This window comes from Netta rufina (genome assembly GCF_964035555.1).
Source record: "Netta rufina genome assembly, chromosome: 10".
NCBI lineage: Eukaryota > Metazoa > Chordata > Aves > Anseriformes > Anatidae > Netta > Netta rufina.
In genome coordinates this window covers 7,728,969-7,749,791 of record NC_140133.1, presented here as the reverse complement: position 1 = coordinate 7,749,791, position 20,823 = coordinate 7,728,969, and the positions used below count along the sequence as shown (strand labels likewise).

Genomic DNA, 20,823 nt, shown 5'->3' with positions numbered 1-20,823 from the left:
GCAAAAGCATTAAGAGCAGTTGAAAGGTTCCCCCGTGTCTCAAAATGTTCTTCTCCCCCCCGAATTAAGCACTGAGAGCCATCACTGGCAATGCTTTCTCTGCAGCCAGTGCTCAGGCAAGCTCCCTGCAGGACATCCTCTCTGCTGTAAGGAAAAGACACAAAATCTAGGGAAGAGGGAGCAGTTCTGTGGATGAACAGAGGGGTTTGGTCTTGGAGACACCATTTCTCAACATCCCCAATTTCCCAGGTAAAAGCAAGTGCCCGATGCTGACTCTAAAAGGGTCTGAAAAAGAACCAAGTCAGCTGCCTGGGGAAACACACCAGCAGGGCAACACTTACCTGTGCCTCCCAAATGTGCTTCCCACCACCTCACTGACTTGCAGGTGGCCTGCCCAGCAGCTAAATCCAGACCCTTAACAGTCACGCTTGGGTAGAGCCAGCAGGCGGCTGGCACATCTTCAGGCAGGCACGTGCACGGATTTCTGCACCTGACCAAGTGCAGTCTCTCAGTCATGCTCTCAGGAGCTGCCTTGGGAAGGTGCTGCTTTAACCTTGTCAGGGAGCAGGAGGCAGCAGATGACCTCCTGTGTGGCTGTTCAGGCTCTGAGGATGTGTTACCTGCCCTCAGCGGGTCGGGAGAGGGCTCCAGCCAGAGAGGTAGGTGCACAGGACAGATCCTATGAAAACCTTGCTGCCGAGGAAGGAAAGGAACACATTTCCCTCCTGCGTCAGAAGTGAGCCGGCCTGGTTGAATCCATAAAGGACTGGGAAACAGCATGCACAGACATCATCAATGGTCACAAACAGCTCGATATGGCCACTTGAACCCCTTCAGGGACTCCAACAGCCAGAGAAGCAGGCAGTGGTACAGGACAAGTGTCAATCCCACGTGGACCAGGCACAGAAGAACACGTTGGCCGGAAAAAAACAACCAAACACCCCAGCTCTGCTCTCCAGTGAGATCACAAGTTGGGAAGAATCAAACAGGCCTTCAAAAACCTGGGGCTATAAACATTAAAATACCTTGCTCATATAATTAATATACAGCTTCACACCACAAGACATCTTCTTAGTGAGACCTCTCAGCCTAATCTGACGTGTAAGAAAATACACCTTAGGATTCCAAGGACTTAAAATTACTTTCCATGTTAACTCTTCTCCTGAGATCCTCGATGGAAAAGTACAGCAAATATTTGCTTGGGCTTTTACTTTCATCCCAGCTCAAATCCGGTACATGAAACCCATCTGAATATTGCTAATTTTCCGCTGAGATACGGGCTGTACATCACAAAACCTAAGATCTCCCCTGCTGGCTATGAAAACAAGAACTGCTTTCCTCTTCCTGTTCTAAAGAAGATAAGTTTCAGAGATTTAAATACTCTAATCTCATGTTTACAGCTTTGTAGCTTTGACCCTCATTAAAAGTATACTTCAGTACATGACACACTTGATTTTAGACCACTTTCCTTTGGGGGAATCGGCATCCAGAAGCTGCTTGCTCATCCCAGGGAAGACACGACCAGCAGTGTGTGGGTGGCATGAAGTTGTGGCGATGCAGGACCCGTGGGTGTAACGGCCAGTAGCTGTCAGTGCACGCACACAGTGCAACAGCGCAGCAGAACAACCCTTCAGGCAGAATGCCACCTCACATCAGGCATCTCACTGCAGGAACTCTTTACACTTTACAGCTTCTGTCGCTGCAGAGGCCAGGAAGAACCTTCCAGCTCCCCTGGGCAAAGTGGCTTTGGGATTTTCCCCCATTACCTTCCTCTGGGGACAATCTGAGGACCTCCCAGTCGCTGTCCTGTTCATACCTGCTGGGTTACACAGGTCACCTTACGTGATGCACGAAGGAATTCTCCCTCAACTGAGAGAGGAGCACAGGAAATTTGTGCCTTTCTTCTGAAGTACAGTGGACTGCTGGCTACCAGACCCTCGGTGCACTTCCACCTAACACGATGTCTTGTCCTGCACAGACCCAGAATGACAGCAATGCTCCTGATCTCTGATTTCTTCCTGTGGTTTTTGTGTGTGTGTGTGTGTGTGATTTTTGTAGATATGAAGACTTTAATAAGGGTCTTGAAGGTGCGCCGTGGTTTAAATGAGAATGGGTGGGTAATACCATGTTTCCTTCTGTGTTAAATACCTGTTTCCTTGTTGCCTGTGATTCATGGGTAACAGACACAATAGTCCACTTGAGCACACCAGCCCCCATTTTCCACTGTAATCACACTTCATTTCTAGTCAATAACAGTAAGTGTGTCGTTTGCCTTTTTTTTTTTTAAGCCTCCAAACTCAACCTTTTACCTTCCTGTTCAGCAACCCAACAACAACAGCTTGCGCACCAAGGAATGGAAAAGCAACCAGCACCAAGATAGCACAAAAGCATGAACAAACAGTTCTGCTGCCCAAGTTAACAAATACGACTCATCAAGTAAAAACTGCAACATTTTGGTACGCTCCCACTTCTCCAAATAGTCCAGATGGAGTCTTAGCACTGTAATCTGGCTCAAAAGCTTGTAAAACATCCCCTTTGACATTGCTGGGAGTGGGCTGAAAAGGACTGCCATCTCCTTCACAGTGACACGTCTTGTGCGAACCACTATGGCAAAACTGTGACAGCAATTGAGCCTGCTCTGGAAATGAAAGTGAGCGTGTGTTCACTTAGATGCCTTTATGCACGTAAACTGAACCCATTCTGACATTTCCCTCTCACAGCTGCTGTGTTTCCTTTAAGTAATCTCAGCCGTATCATCCACTTTCAAGAGCACAGAGGGGATTTCAGGTAGCGCACCTGCAGCTCTGTTAGGCACCACCTTACTTAAAGGGTGACTTCAAAAGCATCAAAGCAAATTGGTGCAATGGGTCCTACTACCTTTAAAACAGGAGCTCGATCAAAGGATTTTACATCCTCGCACAAAAAGCACGGTCTGAACAAGTAAACAAGCTAGCAATTGAGGCGATGCACTATTTGTACGACAGCTGATTTACCACAATCCCTCAAAGCACTCTGATACTACACTGATAACCACCTTCCAAGTGCTTACACAAGAACATATTTAGTTTCAACATACCTTCATAGAAAGTCAACCAGGCGTGAAGATAAGCACAGTCACAGACATATAATCGGAGAGGCAGAGCAGCCCGGAACACTGCTCTTGGTTTTATGATGACTCTGTACCCATCCCTGGCATCTGTGACTAAGATTTCCTTGTTGAGACAAGATTATCCACTAACACATTAGGAGGACAGAACCCAACAGCTACACTGATAGGGCAGCACCTGTGCCCTGCACATGCGTCCAAGGACTACCTCAAGTCTTCCTAACTCAAGGCAAAATCTCCTCTACAAAGTATTTCAGAAGAGGAGCATGCAAGATGCTACGTCATGCAGGACAACGCTTTGCATGTTGACGGTAATGGAAATAAGGCTATTTCCTAGGTGTTGCTGTCAGAATAAAAACTTGGCCTTATAGAAGAGGCAGAGAGCAGACCTATCTGTGGTATGTGCTGCATTTCGCATTCAAGAACAAAAACTTTCACGTATCTGGTCAAGCCCAACACATAAAACGCAAAGGTCCAGCTGTCCTAAAGCTGGTTCCTCTTTCTGAGCCACCAGTGCAGGGACCATCCACCCCCACGCACCTTTAGATGCCGTGCAGCAGTTTGTGGTGCCCAACAGGAGCAAGCGAGGCACTGAAGTATTGGTGTCACACCATGCAATCCAACGGAGAGCACCAGACATTTATCTGGGCAACCACTTCTAGATCGAGCCATTTAAGTAAACTTCAGGAAATCACGTTATTCCTTAACGTCTGCCAGCTTACGCTTCTGGCATTTTAACTAGAACATCTATCCCAACAGAGAAACACTTGATTAGCAAGGCGCTTGAGATCTATGCAGGAAGAAGGGATACTTCAGAGATAAATCATCACACAACTTCGCTAATGTCAACTGGCAAAAAAAAAAAAAAAAAAAAAAAAAAAAAGGCAAAACCAGAACATAACTGCCTAGAGGCCAGAGGGAAAACAGTTTCATTTTGGAAAAGGATAGGGAAGGATGTTTTACCTGGAACAGCCTATTTATATGCAGCCCAAGCGAGCTTCAGTGCACAGAATAGATAATTCTGCAATACAGAGCAATATTTGAGTCCCAAGATAACCCTGCTGGGCCACACACCACTGCCAGCAACCAGAGATGCTGAAGAATTCCTGCTTACGCATCCAGCACGTGCTCCAAACAGCTCACCCAGGTGGTGGCCTCTGGGACAACCCCGCTACAGAGCAGCAGTTCAACAGCAGCAGCAACAAAGCATACAGTGCTCGCCACGCTGGCATGGGGAGGCTGAAGGAGCAAAAAAGGAGACAGGATTTTGGAGTAAGAGCAGGGAGGCAGAGGGACATGGCAAGCTGGGATCAGACAAGTAGAGGAAGAAGATGCAAGCTTCATGAATCCTCCAGTCAAATGTGCACAGATTTGGAAGTAAATTGGTTTGCATGGTTTGCTTGCTGAGACATAGAAGGACAGAGCTGTGAAGAAGGTTGGTTTTTTTATCCGGGTAGGGCTAGAAAAGCCACAGTGAAGGGCAGCTGCTACTAGCTGAAGGAACAGCGTGTGAAGTCTTTGGCAGAAGATCCCTTATGACCTCCTGTGCCAAAGGAAGAAAAGATTCATGGGATTCACACAAGCTTGTAAAGGCGAGATGACAGAAGACGTCGAGATGACAGAAGAGAAGAAGGTCCAGAGGTGCATTTCCAACAGCGGAGCTTTTGGCAGTTACATGTCACAACACAAGAAACCCGTCTCTGCACAGAGGAGGTCTCTGTAACACAGAGATTAAGCCGGTCTTTCCCAGCAGAGGAGCAGACGGTGCGTTCATCACAGCGCCGCTGCAGGATACACACATGCACACCCACACACACGGCGCTGCCACAGGTCATCGCAGGCAGAGCTGACGGCTTACTCACAGGCAAGCCTCTGCCCAGCAGCAGGAGCCTCACGCTGCAGACTTCCTCGCTGACCTCAGAGGCTGGTGATTCCAATTAAATGGCAGCTCAGTGCAGTTATTAGCAGGACATGAGTGGGAATGAACAAACGATCGAGTCAACACGTCAAGCCTCAGTGACGTAAGGCCCTGGTGAACTCATGACAAGGTCAAACACTGAATCAGACACATGCAAAAAAATAAATCAGCTGTGCTGCCTGGAAATCCAATCATCTGATTACAAGGTAGCCTACAGAGAGAACTTTCCATAGGCCAGCAGATCGTGAAAATCAAACACCACGCAGGTTTCCTAAGTCATTAGTTGACTGAAGATACACAGCCTAAGTACACAAGTCCTTTTCCCCTCTCCAAACACAAACTCAGAGTGGAAGACTCTAAAACATAATTCTAGAAATCCACACAGTCGACAGCAGGACAGGTTTAATAGGGAAAAAGAAGATGCATGCTAGTGATATGATCTGAGAAAAATCCCCACACCAAATATACAACAAGAAACGCACAGGACTGTATGGCAGCTGGTGATCCAAGGAGGAAACGGTAAAGGCAAGGCCATCCCCAGCCTCCTTAACCTAGCACACAAATGGATTTTAGTGTATTTGTGGGCACTGACAACTGTCACCACCACACTCAACTGCAGGATAAAGCCACCAAGGCGTGCAGTGACACTGCCAAGGGAGTAACTGATGGGTACTCAGGAAAACGCACTGGCAGTGAGCGTTACCTCCCACTGCACGGGGGCACTCTGCAGATTCTGCTGGAAAATCGCAGACTTCACAACTCCATACATCCTACCAAAAGGAAAATTATTTTTTCTCTCTTAGATATTGCAACACGTTCCTCACACCGAGCACATAAGCAGGTCTCAGAACACACTCGGCAGCTACAGGTCAGCAGAGCTGAAGCATTCTCAGGAGAGTGACAAGCTCCTTCTGTATTTAACTGGAAAGGCACGGAGTTGTGACTGGTTACTGCAAATGTTTTCAGGACAGAAAGTCCCAGGCTCTGCCAGTTTGTCAAAGCATCTTGTGGATTTTAACACCAACAGCTACAGTGAAGTCTGTTCTGTTCACACCAAATGCAAAGCACTGCAGAGAAGGGATAAAAAAGGGGATGCAGAGCAGAAGAAACACACAACTGTTGTTTCCAACCTCACAGTGGCTGGATGTGTTCAAGTAAAGCAAGCACCCACGAAATATCCCTCTCCTGGGAGAAACAAGCAGGGAACGGAGGCATTGCTGTGGTCAGCAAGCAGAACCAGAACCGCAGGGAAAGCTGCTCCCCTGAGCAGCTACACACCGGTCTCAGTGCAGGCAGGTACAAGAGCAAGTCTGGGAACAACCACTCTTGCACACTTCTGGGTATCTCTACAGGAATTTATCAAGTATGTATTTTTACAAGTTCATGCTACAGCTCTCCCGTTTTCACCCTCTTGCTTACGCAGCAGAAGGAAAGGATTTAGGAAGATGTTAGTTACTAGCAACAAAAGCTAGGAATTATTCACACTGCCAAGTGTTGCTAAGTTTGAGGCCTGAGGGGACTTGGGAGACACCACTATATAGTCAGTCAAGACAAATCATTTGCTCCTAAGCTTCAAATAAATCTTCTGATTCCATTTGTATAACAACCAGCTCCACCTTGGTGAAAACAGCAAAATATGCAGGCAGTAGAGACAAGATCTCTCTGCTTGTCCTCCTTCGGCTGCCTTTATGACACACACCAATACGTGAGGGTACTTCATTTCCCACCCAGCTTTCGTGCACCAAGAACAAGTTCAGTGCGTGCGTTTCTTCTACAGGTGAAGGAGGAGCACACGAGAGAGTTCAGGTGCTCAGAGGGAACCCAATACGTACAGGGAGCAAGAGCCAGGAAACAAATTGTCAGAGGTGTCTCCTAAGAAACCAAAATGCTGCTGCCAGGCAAGAACACTTCTACACTAGAGGCAACCCTAAGCCTGAACGTAAAAAAAATGCAAGATAAATGGCACACCACTCTGCAACCTTCAGAACGGGAATAAAGGAGGAGAAGATTTAGGAGAAACTGTGTGACTGAGCAGACAGAAACCCCATTTGCCATTTCAAATAACTGCATCTCCCCAAAGGAAAATCAGCTCATCGGTAACAGAAGAAAGAGCTCTCATTAAAGTCAAACTCCTAACAAATTCGACAGCCAACTCATACCAAAAGACCACCACAGGCACTGTGCCCACCAGCCTGAAAGGAGCGCTGCACCCACGGCCTGCAAGACAACAGCCAACGTGCCCTGCTGGGGCAAAGAGCCTGCCCAAAGGCAGGAGGGCTGGCAGCTGCCTCTTCTCTCAGCAAAACCTGTCGTGCACCACCTCTGTGCAAACAAAGCTGGCGATCCATCACAGTTCACGTACACTAGATGGGCCCCTTGAGCTGTAATAAATTGCCACCAGCACAATCAACAAGGCAAGGCAATTTATCCGGGCGTTACTGCAGTTACTTCAGCTGTGGCAATTGATACAGGTGGAATAAATCTCTCTTCCCAAATTAGGGCAGCACAGAAGATGGGTGTTTCCTTACCACAGTGCGTTTAGTTGAACCTCCCCCCAGATCTCAGGAGTCACATACACTGCATGGGGAGAGTTGGACCTGGTAAATCTGTAGGGAGCAAATTTGGGAATGACCTCAAGTGAGCACTGCTCTGTGCCGAGTGAAGTAAAAGGATCTCACAAAAAAGTAATTACAGACTACAGCGATGTAGGGAGGTAAACAACTGCTCTTTAGGCAGGGGTGGTTAAATAGGCATTAAACAGCATCAAAAAAAGGGACGTCTCTGTAAAAGGGATTCATTCCCAGCCAGTAGAAAACTGAGAAAGAGGCAGGCTGGCTAGTGAGGTGCTAGAGCGTCACCATGGGCTGACACCGCTTTGCTATTTATGCTCTCCCAAGTGATTACATTTGACAGGGAGAGCTGATAACCTGCTGAAAATAACTCAACTATCAACGAATCCAAGCCCTGGCTAACAAAGGTTTTTGGTTTTGCAGTTCGTAAAGTTTGTAAAAATCCAGATTAATTCTCAGCCTGAGGAAACAATCTTACAGCCCTACCTCAGAAGATATTACAACGGGGTACCCATTGTCTAAGGACAAGTGAATTGCATCTTTCTGAAAACCTCCACCTGGATTTTACTGAGAACTTAGAAGTTAGCTTGCTTTCTTGCAGCAAGTCAGATACAAAACTTACTAATTTTTTTTTGCTGTTTAATTAGAAGGAAAAAGGGTATATAATTACCCAGCCTGACGGCCTGCTATAGCTGCTGGGGGGATCATAAGCCGCAGATGAAGGCCAGCCAGAACCTCCTCGTGTGCACACAGGTACGGGGATGTCCTGGGGACCTTTAGGCACTTGGTTCAGCTCAGGGCCTGGCGCTTACGGGCTCCTTGCTGCAGCAATGGACCTGAGCTGACCAAGCCAAACACCTGTACAAATACGTGGGGATGCTCCAAATATGAGAAGGTGGAGAGGAGGCCTTAAAAATAGGAAGGGTAATTCCCAAATCCCAAGATATTTGGGAAGGGCATTGGCATAGGGAGAGATTATTTCATGTGAGCAGAACTGGGGAGAGAATATGTGGGGGCACGTGGTTAAACAGAGTGCCACACATAATGACGTATTTCCCAGTGACTACATAATAGACTGGGAGCTGTAGCAACACTGAAGGGAAAACAAAGGTTGTCACTGATGGTAAAAGTAATGAATAATTCTGGAGCCTTCTCTCATTTCTGCTCCCTCCCTCCCCCATCCAGTGGGAATGTGCCAGGCTCCTTCCCAGCAAAATAATTACTTCTGTAAAACATTCTTCTAAGTTGCAATATTTTGGAAACTGAAAACAGAGGCAAATGCAAGTGCTTAGTGGGACCTTTGAAACCCCAGCTGCGAAGACTCAACTCTAAGTACGTTTTTGCACATGCACAGCTCTGAATCTGACTCATGACTCTCTTCTCGTGACAGCAAGACATGGGATTCTGGCAAAAAAGGCTTTTGATAATTCATATGGATTCTTACTCAGGCAAATTTGGAGGAAGAAGGCAACAGAGAGGAGGCATAAGGGATGCATCAAAGGAATAGGGATCACTTAGTGGTTTTTCCTGAGTGATCCATCACGGGCAGTTCTGAGGCACAGACAGGGTGGTGTAAGATGGAAATCTATGCTTTATCTGACACATTTTATGCATCTTGCTGTAGCACAGCAGCCAACAAGTGTAGCCTTGAATATCAGGTCAGATTAAAGGCTCCCCTTAGGTCCTTATTCACTAGGGACTGAAGCCACCTTGCACTTTTAAGGGCTGGAAACTTTCAGATTTACCAGGTGCAACTGAACACAGGGTAGTCCTCGTGTCTGCAACTCCAGCTTGCCAAAGGACAAGACAGATATGGGGGAGATGCACCATTAAGAACCTCTCCCACACACAAGGCAGATGGCAAAGCAGAGCGTGCAACTCGCAGCTGACTCAGAGCTGCATACCAGAGGCCTCACCTCCAGTCACATGTGTGTGTGTGTGTGTGTGTGTGTGTGTGCACGCACAACCGGGGGAGACATTTAATGCTAGCAGAGCTCTTTCCGACTGGATTTCAAGTACAAGAGCATCAGGGCCAGAACCTGTGTTGGAATTCAGTCAGCTACCAGCCTGTGAACCTAGCCAGCGTGCTGCCACGCACTGGGAGGAGGGCAGACCCTTCGGTGTCTGGCAGCTCTTTCACACTGGCATTTCTAAGCCTTTTGCAAGGTTCCGGAAACATGTTTAAACCGCGGCGTTGTGTATTATACAAGAACAGATCTGCCTTTGAATAGTGCAAAACAAATCCTCATTGGCTTTCCACCACCCCACCAAAAATTATTATTGTTTTAAATCTTCTAGCAGCATTGACCGAAGTGTAAAGCAACCTGGTTGGCTTCCATGCATCCGATGGCCTCTTCCAAGAGTGAAAACTCCACGCAGACATAGCCATAGTCGTAACCTGGGGACAGCATTTAAATACAGACGGGAGTCATGTTAGTGCCTTGTCATAAAGAAAGCCACATTAAATATTCAATTTCCCTTTTTCTCCAGTGACAAACCCTCTAACCACCCCCTCTATACTCCAGAATGAAAAGGAGAGAAATCAGGGACTAGCTGGATGATGACTAATTGTGCAGTTTATCATGAATTTTAATAGTGCAGTGTTCCCACTTCCCCTTACACAACCCACTGACAGGCACACCCTTCCTTAGGGCAAGAAATAATCACTTTTTTTTCTTTTTAAGGCATTGTGATTTTCCATACTAGTTTCACATTTTGTTCTGCCTTGGAAGCAGCGTTCTCCAAAGCAAGTGTTGGTAAAAGTCATTCCAAAGTACCTTGCTGTGAATGTATTTTACACCAATGACCAGCATTTTCATTTGGGCAACGTTTCAAAACGAACCATCACAATTCCATTACCTTTGCTATTTCCCATTCAACATATGCTTATTTTTCAAGTCCGAATCCCTTGTACCATGAAACAGAACAATGGAGCAGGAAGCGATAACTCCAACTTTCTCGTTCTGGTATTTTATTTCCAATAGACATGACTGTACGTTTAATAAGAGGGCGCGGGAGCTTAAGTTTAGCAGCAAGAAACTAGAGAGCCTTTACTTTTCTCCTTCTTGGAAGGCTGCCATCTCAGTCAGCGGCTGATCTGTGCTCCAGTTACCTGCACTGAAATCTCACATCCCACGGTAAAGAGCGAGGTGAACACTACAGAAGCTAAGAGCATCCTAAGAGCCATGCTTGGTGTTGGAGGCAGCTCCCAGAACCCAAGAGCTGAGCACCAACCTGAGGTCAAACCTCACCCTCCCCGTGCCACGCTTCCCTCAGGCCAGGCATCCCAAGCTGCTGGAACTACCCCCGACTCCCTCTGAAACCACTCCCAATGATGCTTGCTGCACTCACCAGTTTTAACTTTTCTGGTTTTGTTGCTGTTTGTGGTGGTTTTTTGTTTGTTTATTGATTCTTTTTATTTATTTTTACCATCTTCACACTTACACGCTTCAGAGACAAGTCCAAACAAATCTATTCCATCACCAAACCCCACTGTTTTTTAATTGGGATCTCTCTAGCATCCTCTCTCTAACAACACACCCCTGACTTTGCACATTTGCTGTTAGAACAACACTCCAGCTTGAATCTAGCTCCTCCTCTATCTCACATTGGAATTTACTTCCCTCCCACATACTGTTTCTGTCAATATTAGCACATCAGAAGGAAATTTATCAATCTAGGTGCTTTTCAGCTCAGTGCAAGAGGCAGACCAGCATCACACCACCCGAGATGCCACTAAAGCCACTTGATATTGTTGCATCAAGAGGGCAGCTAGAACTTGAGCTAGGGTTTCAGATGGCAGAAGCAGCAAAAAAATAAAAATAAAAATCACTGGCTCTGCAGTTCCAGCCACACTAACTAGCCTTTAAAAATAAAAGCAGTCCTCTGCTCTGCAGAAGAGAGCTGCTCTCCAGGAGCAGTGCTGCCCCTTGCTGGGAGACTGCTTTGCATTCCGGGCGGACGGCCCTGCTGCTTTGCGGAGCAGCACACAGGCTCTCACAGGGTGTTTGAAAGCCTTCTTCAAATCCAGGTCTCTAAAGTCACTTCTCTCTCCCCCTCATGTTTAGAAGAGGCTTGCTTGAATGCTATTTATCAGCCTGTAGGACTCCCAGGAAGGATTTCCAAAAGCTGCTGTAATCAGCAGGCCGGGATGAGAGCCCTGTCTTTGTTCTGTGAGCACGTGAAATAAGCTGTCTCCAGACAGACTGGAGGAAGATTGCACGAGTTTTCACTCAATTTGCTCCATGTGAGAGGCAGTTTATACCCGATGTCTGATGAAGTGAACGAGTGTTTTAGATGTGGATTTAATCCAGCATGACAGAGTTGAGCACAGCGCTGATGTTGTTGATGTTGGATGTAAAACCTGAGATCCTCAGAGGTCTGTACGCTGCAGACCCACTCCAGCGAAGAGGAAGATCAGCACGTTTTGCCTTGTGCAATTCCTTCCCTCCCTCTTCCCCACCAAACTCAACCCACCTAATAAGCACCGCTGCAGTTAACACACCCGGTGAGAACCAAACCCAGAAATTCTGGCCCCGCATCCTGCCCAAAAGCAGCTTCAGGCCACATGTTCATTTCTTGTGGTCGGGTTGCACAGGAACGTCACATTCTGTGATTCAGTACCGGCTGTCCTTGCACAGCACCGAAGCAGTGACACAAGAGAGCAGCCTGGAGCCACTGCCCCGCTCCAAACTGCCCGTGAAGATCTGGGGGGGCTCAGAACTTTTCTGTCCCCCACCCCCAGGTCAATCCTCTTTTCGCAGATCTGACCAGCGCAGGCAATGTGTGAAAACCACACAGCAGCAGCAGCTTTCAACAGCACGGCCCCTCCGCCCCCAGCTCCAGGACAACATCCTTCCATTTTAGAGCTGGAAAGCCCACTGAAATGCAGGAACAACAGCACAACCACACCACGCCTTGGAAATGCAATGCTTGCTGTTTTTTTTGCCACCGTTGGCAATAATCCCACTACCCAGAGGACAACACCTCAAATAAAACTTGAGTGCCTTGAGGCTGGCTAGAGAGGCTGCTGCCAGCAACTGTTGTGCTTCTCTGCCTCCTTCGTAGGGCTGCTTCAGCTCTTTGTGCAGCAGCTGCTGAGCTTGCCTATGTTTCTTTCTGAATGCAGTTTGCCTGTCAGAACCCAGCAACTCATCTGCTGCTACCAGAAGCAGGGCACAGGATTTGACAGGCAGATGCACGGGGACAGGCACCCAGCGGCAGGGACCGGTACAACAGGCACCCCAGGGTGAGCTGTCCTCCCTGCACACCAGAGCTCTGGGACACCTACCAGTATTCTCCAGGGCTTATCAGTAAGAGCAAAGCGATCAAACCAGCAACGCAGAATCACTGCTGATGACGACAGCGTGGCTTTGTGACTCAAGGTGGCCTGAACTCACAGGCAAGGTTTCACATGAAGACATAAAGCCAAGTATCGTCTTAATCACTTGTATCACCGCTGCTTCGGGCTCCACAGGAAAAAAAATACAAACAAGGAACTGAGTAAGAACTGAGTAAGGAATGCTTTGTTTTGGCAGGAGTGTTTGATATCAACACCCTCCCCAAACTCTGAGCGTGCTGGAGCAGTAGCTGCTCAAACGAACTTTCCAACAAGGGTACGCACCAGTCCTCCAACACTTGAACTCCGCCAGTTAGTGAATGAGTTTGTTTTCCTGAAGTGCTTCTGTGTATACACAACCTTTATGGATGCTTCCAAGGCATGCTCTGTTGTTTTCTGCACTGACAATGAATATGAGCACTCGATACTACTAAGGATACACATTAAAAGCTCCAGGAAGCTGCTGTGCAAACATCTGAATAAGGAATATTTTGCTTCTTAACCATGCATTTCAGTGGAGTGATTTTTGACGACACATATCTTTGTTAGCATGCCACAGTTTGGCTAGAAGTCCTGAAAGCCTGGTTTAAAATTACCTTTATTGGGATTTAGATAAAAAATGAGATGCACTTGAGATTTAAAATAAGCCTTGTTTCTATACACACACGGTTTCTACTGTGTTTCTACTGAACAACTGACACACAGTAATGCATCACTTCAGGATAGTTTGCTATGTCAAGATCTAAAACAAAGACAATGTTCTTCTGGTATGTGCTGGAAGTAGCATGAAGACATCAAAAATGTTTATCTGGAGTTTTAGGAGGCCAAATGAATAAATCATGTAACAACAACGACCCTGATCTATGCCAAACTGAAGATACTTTTGGAGAGAAGGCATGATGGCAACGTGACAAAGACATCCAACTGAAGAGATCTGATCCAGCTCCTTGATTCTAGGAAAAAGCACACCCCAAGAGATAGAAGTGCTATAGAAGAAAAACATTTGTAGTTTTGTGTACTTCTAGGACTCTGAGAGATGGCAAAGGCAGCCTGCTGAAGGAGGGATGCTGCTGGGGCTTGCTCTCTGCAGAGGCAACAGGGCAGAACAGAGTGCAGCCAGGGAAATCCCCTGCAGAGCTCCATCCACATTAGAGAAGAAAGCTCTATTGCTTCAAAGGCAACTACAGCATCAAGTATGGAGAGAAAATGAGATCCCTTCAAGGGCTGTGGAAGTCCCTATGATCTCACACACCAGTCTTCACACAGCTGTGGAGACAAGATTTTGCACGTTTCTCGCCAAATCAGCTTTTGCTTGGTTGACAGGAATCACTACCTTGTTTGTGGAAGGTTTTGTCAATGTGTCCGTGACCCCATGTGGAAATCTGGCCTGTTTCCTCCAAGGAAAGCTGCGTACAGATTACCTGTATGAGGCAGCCCAGGAAGCCTGTGAAGTCATCCTTACTAAAGAGTGAATACCTTGTCTCAAGAAAATACCAGAAAATGCAGGGCTTTCTCCATACCCTCACGCTGATAGAGCGTACTGTTCTGAGCAGGGCCAATATACTCGATGCTGCCAAGAAACCAGGACCTCCTCAATGTGCACAGCAGTGCATGGCCAAGGATGGGTGCACAGTAGCATGCAGCAAGGATGGGCAATAGCGTAGTGCCTTCTGCAGCGAGCAGAGAAAATAAAGCTGTCCACGGCCTGCTCCCTTGGAGGGCACCCCCGCAGCGAATGGCAGCGACCGATCTGTGCTCACACACACTCGGAAGCCAAAAGTGAGAGCGCTCTCCACACCAGCTGGTGGATTCAGAGCTTCCATAAATTTGTCAGGCCTCTTTGCTGCACAGATGCGTTGGCCTCCCCAGCTCCGAAAGCTGAAGAGCTGTATCAGAGAAGCTTGCTGTTGAATAACAAACAGGACAATCTGCACCAAGCCCTGTCCCCGATTCCTTTCGAAGGCTGAGCATTTACAAGCCACACCTGGCTGCTGAAAAAAGGGCTGCCACTTCATACTGTCCCTCTTTTTTAATGAAGATATTCATGACAGTGCTGCACAAGAGAACAGCACTGAAACCAGAAGATCTGAAATGCAGCTGTTCTAAAAGGTATCATGCTACAGCCTGTTCTTCTTCCTCCACCCAGGAGGACAAGATGCAGAAAGGACCTGCTTGAGATGCCCTCAAAGGCAAACAGTCCACGCTGTTTTCTTCCACAGCTGTATTCTTGGCCAGAAGGGCAGTGGTTTGTACACTAGCACAGTGGGGAGGGGGGAAAAATCCAAGACACCAAGACCTCACACACTGCAGCTTTATTAGAGACAAATTATTACATTATATTTGTACAGAAATGCAGAATCCAAGAGAGGCTGAGGCCTTCACAAAATGCCATGAAAGAACTGGAAGCTGCAAATGTGGGAAGGTGCTACAGGCAGGAAACTGATTTTGAAATACTGCTAATGTGTACCTGGGCCTCCAGGATCTGCCATTTAGCACAAATGACTCAGAAAAGCAATTAATCCAGCAGTGTCAGCACGCTGTGAGAAGCCTTGAAGCTTTGCACTGGAGATGCAAAAAGGGTGAGCACATTTTTAGAAGCCATCATAAACAGAAGGAACGTGCATGTCAGGAGGGCTGTGAGCACATTTCCTGGCTGGCTGTTGCCTTCTGTGTTGAACAGGCTGCAAACCATGAATCAAGGTTGATCACTGCTGCAAACAGACTTAAACAGCTTCGTCCTTCCCACTTGCTAAGCCACCACATCACAGATGAGGACAGATTGGCGAGAATGCCTTTGGCTTGCATGATGCAACACTCTCCTGCCCTAAAATCAAGCAGAACCAGCCAAAAACCTACTGCCCACACAGCTGGGAAAACTGACAAGGACTGGCATCAACGACCATGGACTAATGCCAGCCAAGGTGCTTCCCAGTCCTGGCCAGGCTATTTTGGCTACAAACAGGACTCAGCAGTGAAGGTACTTCCCCGCCTTCTGACAGATGAGCCCTCCAGAATGAGGACCTCTGATGATGAGCAGGTGATCTGGTCGTGCTTCAGCAGGGAACTCCGAGCGTGCTACAGCACCCTGGGAACTCCTGGGTGATCACCTCAGACCTCTACGAGCACCTGAGAGCTGTGCGCCCTCAGCTGTGGCTGATGCAGCCAAGTGGGCCACACGACCCTCACCATGCAAAAAAAAAACCACTGAGCACAGCAACAGGAGACTGTCCTTCCTCTGGTGCCTAAGCACCAGCCCTGATGGTGAAGGTGTATTCGGCACAGTTAGCACAAAAGGCACCTCCGTGCCACATTAGCAGACACCTCACGCCATCCCACAGCGAGCTCTGTACCACACCAAAGGACGTAAGGCCTTGTGAGACCTAACCACACTGCGCAGGGCCGGCACCAAGCCCTCTTCACGAGGACACCACTAGCTGGCCACAAAACCACCCTTCGGAGAGGTTTGCCCATGGGTACTGTGTGACTCCTGAAAGGAAAGAGAAGGTTTTGGTTCAGCAGGGTTCTGGCTGCACACCTCCAGGAACATCCCTCCTGTGCAGCTTTGCCTGGAAGCTGCAGCCCACACGGGGCCATGGGCAGTGTTCCTCCAGCACCTCTGACCTCCAGAAGGGTCGCTGGCTCAAACCCCACCTGCATGCACAGTGACTGGGAGGTTTAGCTGTACGTGGGCCAGCCAAAAGCACAGAAATGCCCCCCACACAACAGGAGCTCTGCTTTCAACAGGGAGGATCTCACCACCTTGGGATGCGTCCCAGCCCAGGACAACGGAGAGATTATCCCTGGTATGGAGGGGAGCTCTGCTCAAAATCTGTCTCCATTTTTCAATCACGAACTATACATTTCTGGACCTTAGATTATGAGTTTTAGTAATATTCAAAACTGTAAAGAAAATAACTTTAGATTTCAGGGTCTCCCTGAAAGAAGCGATTCACTGTTCTGAGATACAGGATACATTGCACTGAGGGGGCAAAGAAAAGGTGCTTTTTATAGGTTTACCTTAGAGGGTTATTAATATTTAACAGGGCACCAGAGTGGAAGAGCTTGGTAAGATCAAGATGAACTCCTTCAACTAAGAAAAAAAACGCATCAAGTTCAACAAAGGGAAGGAGAAGGAGGCAGTTCCGAGCACCTACAGTCTAAGGGCCAGGTCTGGAGGGCCACAGAAATGAAACAGGTAAATGTTAGTGCACAGAGGTGGGTGAGCAAGCAGTAAAGTATATCTGGTGCCAATGGTACTTGCTAAAGCAAAAACTTTTTGAAAGTCAGCAGGCAGCTGCCACTAAGCTAAGTTGATCGCATTTGAGGTTACACTGCATTTCCTGCACATGCCTCCATCACAGGAAGGTGCCTGGCCTCTGCTCACCTGGGCCCTCTGAGTTCACAGAGATCCTCCCTGGCCTTGCTGCTCTCCATCTCAGCGTGTCTGTTCTCCTTCAGGCTTTCCCAGCTCAGCAAAGACGCCTCTCAGATGCACAGATATGCTTGTAGAGTAAGCTAGGAAAACCTAGGAAAAAGCTAGGAAAAGCTAGGAAAACGGGCTACCAGCGATTTCTCAGCTCAGCTTCCCTAAACAGCTTTTTCCAAGTTGATACCAACCCTAGTGTGAATCTTGGCTGGAAAGTGTGTTCCAAGCTTGGCCACCAGGAGAACAATTTGAATGGAAAGCTCAGAGTACGCTTCATGCTTTCATGTAGCACTTGGATGCTCCTGCAGCACCTCATCATAAGCAGCCCTTTAAGATGAACTTAGATCCGCATGTTCCCTTCTGCAGGTCACACATGTGCATTCACTTGAAGTGCTCCATGCACATCAAACCCTCAGGATCATTTCCTAGACTTGGCTTATGTTTGGCATTAGTCAGGAAAACAGAAATAGAGCTTAAGGAGAAGCAGGCAGAACATAAGCCTAAAACACGATCAAAATCAAAACCAGGACAAGGCGCCTTCATGTTAGATTCCTTGAAGGTCAGAAGGTATCAGTTTCAAGCTTCTGGCAGTCAGTACCAACACAAGCCCACAGATAGCAGTACAAGAATACCAGAAGCTGTGCCACGAGCAGCTTGGTGCTATCGCCCGCAGCGCTAACAGCTCCACAGCACGAGGTTCCCACTGGAAAGCCACACGAAAGCCACACAAAAGCCCTGACCCCGGTGAGCAGAGAGAAGCACCTCCAGACGGGCCTGGGGCAGCTCACAAGCACTTACTGACAATCACTTCGCAGAGAGCATCTGACGAGCCAGCAGCGCTAGTATCTAGCGCAGAAGCAGTGCATCTGCAGCTCTGAAAGCGCAGGAGGCACAAGGAGATATTACAGACTGAAGTAGTTGATGGACTTTAAGCAGATCTCACTATCACCTCCGGGTTTACTCTTTGTAATGATTAATCGAACAGACGTGGCCAAACACACTTCAGAAGGCAACACCCTAATTGTTAGTTCTGCCAACGTTTAACACGTTATGTTGGGAGAAACCCTCTTCCCCCCACAAACCGGTATGACACTTTCAGCCTGAGCAAGCAGGCATCAATTCCAAAATCTAACTGATAGCTCAGAGACACAAGACAAAACAAGATAATGATGCACTGGGTAATACAATGAAATTTCATTTTGATATTTTGTGATTGCCTGCAAATACCTGCCTTTTTGATTCAAACGGAAATACTACGTCAGTTCCCAAGGTCTCTTCTTTCACTACCTTTCTTTTTAAAATCTATGAACTGTTTCAGTCTGCGTTCCCCAGAGACAAAATAGTCTCAAGAATAAACAGCTTGTATGTATATCAAAATCACACCAGCTATGTTGAGAACAGTGTTCCGGGCTCAGCACAACCTTCATTGAAAATACGCTTCCCTTAGCGCATATACAGGATGTAAAAGAAAGGCATTTGTAAAGAAGCTGAATTTATTTTTTTCCCCCCAAAGAAAAATCAACCACATATTTTTTCCCCAGAACAGAGTCCTGAAAAAGATCACAGAGTGGAATGATCACACAGAAGCTGCTGAGATAATCCTGATGACAAGCATTATCTTTTTGGGAAACTGATCTGAACCTCACACCTCAAGTTAATTGTGTGCTATTTGTTACGCTCGGTTTTGTTCTCCAGCAGCTGCAGGCATTCTTCTTGCTCGAACGCACTCGACATGAAGTACATACACGCTCATGATTAGTGTTATTTTTAACATTTCTGGACAGTGTTCAAAAATACACAACCCACTCAGGCTTAGCGGGGGCTCTTCTGAATCAGGCTGTTGCTGTACCACTGCACTGATACATGAACGCAGCCGGTGGGCCCAGGTGTATCCGAGCCATCAGTAATCCAGGAAGTCTGCTTTTAGTTCTGATGAATATTTACATCGCCCTCCATTGTGAAAGCAGCATTTTATGCACACGACTGGCCCCTAGTTTCAAACAGGCTTAGCTTTTCAGAAGTTAATGTGAATTCAGTCTCGCACGTCTCTCTGTTAGGATTACCTCATGTGAAAACCTGGATTTAGTTTACTACAGCTTCTAGTTACCCGATTTCAAGAAGACGTTTTCACAATTCAGGAAGCTTGTTTTGTCCTAGATGTATCCATCTTGCGTAACAAGGATCAGAAAGCTGTTTAAATTAGTAGCTGCATTTGCAGCCCTAGGACATGATGCAAACCAAAGTCGTTGAAGCATCGATGTAACCCAGAACAGTGCTACACAGCTTACATGGCTGATGCTGGACGGACAGGGTTAACCATCAGCTTTACGTAGCTCATAAAATATGAGCTAGTTTTAACCCCATTCTTCATCCCCTGGCTTTTCCAAGCCAGGAGAACTTTCTTATAAAAAAAAACCACACAACTCTCTGCTGCTAAGGAGACAGACAAATAGAATGCAGCTGTTACAGAGACAACAAAAACCACAACCCGCATTTTACGTGTGACCATCAGCAGATACTAGGGCTTACGCATTTAACTCAGACTCCGCATCGCAGCCTGAGAGGCCTCTGTACCAGGGAACGGGAAAGGGACAGCAGTTCTCTACCAGGGGCTCTATGCCCTAATAATGCACACCAGAAGAGACTTATGAAAAGATCCCCAGTTCACGTTGACTTATTACTGGAATGTGTTGTGTTTCGGAAATGCAGCAACTGACAAATCACATCAGGAAGGGCAAAAAATGTGTTGCAATCATTGGGTAACAATCGGTGCTGTAAGGGTGACGACAGCCATGCTGTACCATGCTTAGAAAAGAGGAAAGGAAGCAAGAAAGATTGCACCCTGTAAGCCCTGCTTGTTGGGCCAGAGCAGACTACGTAACACGGGTGTTCTTTAGTTCAAAGGTTCACGAGAAGGTTGTGAAATCTCCTTTGACAGCTTCCAGAAATAAAAATATACTTGAGAAATACCCAACTGCCCCAGTTTCTCTCCCAGCTACTAAACACTCAAGAAGCCTTTATGTAACGTATTGACAGCAGGAATTCCAGCTGCTCCACGTGCAACCCACACTGGTAATAAGGAAAAGCACCACCGATGGTAAAAGCCTCTGCATTCCTCGGTTTAAAAAGAGACAAAAGCAGCTGTGCCATTTTCCTTTGCTTTGGAAAACAGCAGAAATCCACTTTGGAGCAGGACCTGCTCAATATCATCAGAGCAAGAGCAGTGACTTCAGATTGTCTCCTCCCATTTCCAGGCATTCCCTATTAGTATAACCCAAACCAGTCCTAGGGGCTCGCCCCTCATTTGCTACAATTGCACGTCTTTGTTCCAGTGTAACTCACGCAAAGCAGCCTTGTAAATTATTCCTTTCTTCAGAATCCAATACATACCGATTAGAAGTACAGCAAAATTTCATTCTTTGAAATAAGGAAGAGCATCCTGACCCAGTATTTCAATGTTTGTTT

At 47.1% G+C, this 20,823-nt stretch overlaps 1 protein-coding gene across 3 annotated transcripts in view; it reads right to left on the bottom strand.

Moving 5' to 3' along the window:
• RBM6 (RNA binding motif protein 6) overlaps positions 1–20,823 on the bottom strand; it is a 52,235-nt gene that overhangs the window by 22,505 nt on the left and 8,907 nt on the right. For all 3 annotated transcript variants that reach the window (XM_084292645.1, XM_084292647.1, XM_084292646.1), the window contains exon 6: positions 9,919–9,992. In XM_084292645.1, coding sequence (XP_084148771.1) covers positions 9,919–9,992 — 74 coding nt within the window. The remainder of the gene's footprint in view (positions 1–9,918; positions 9,993–20,823) is intronic.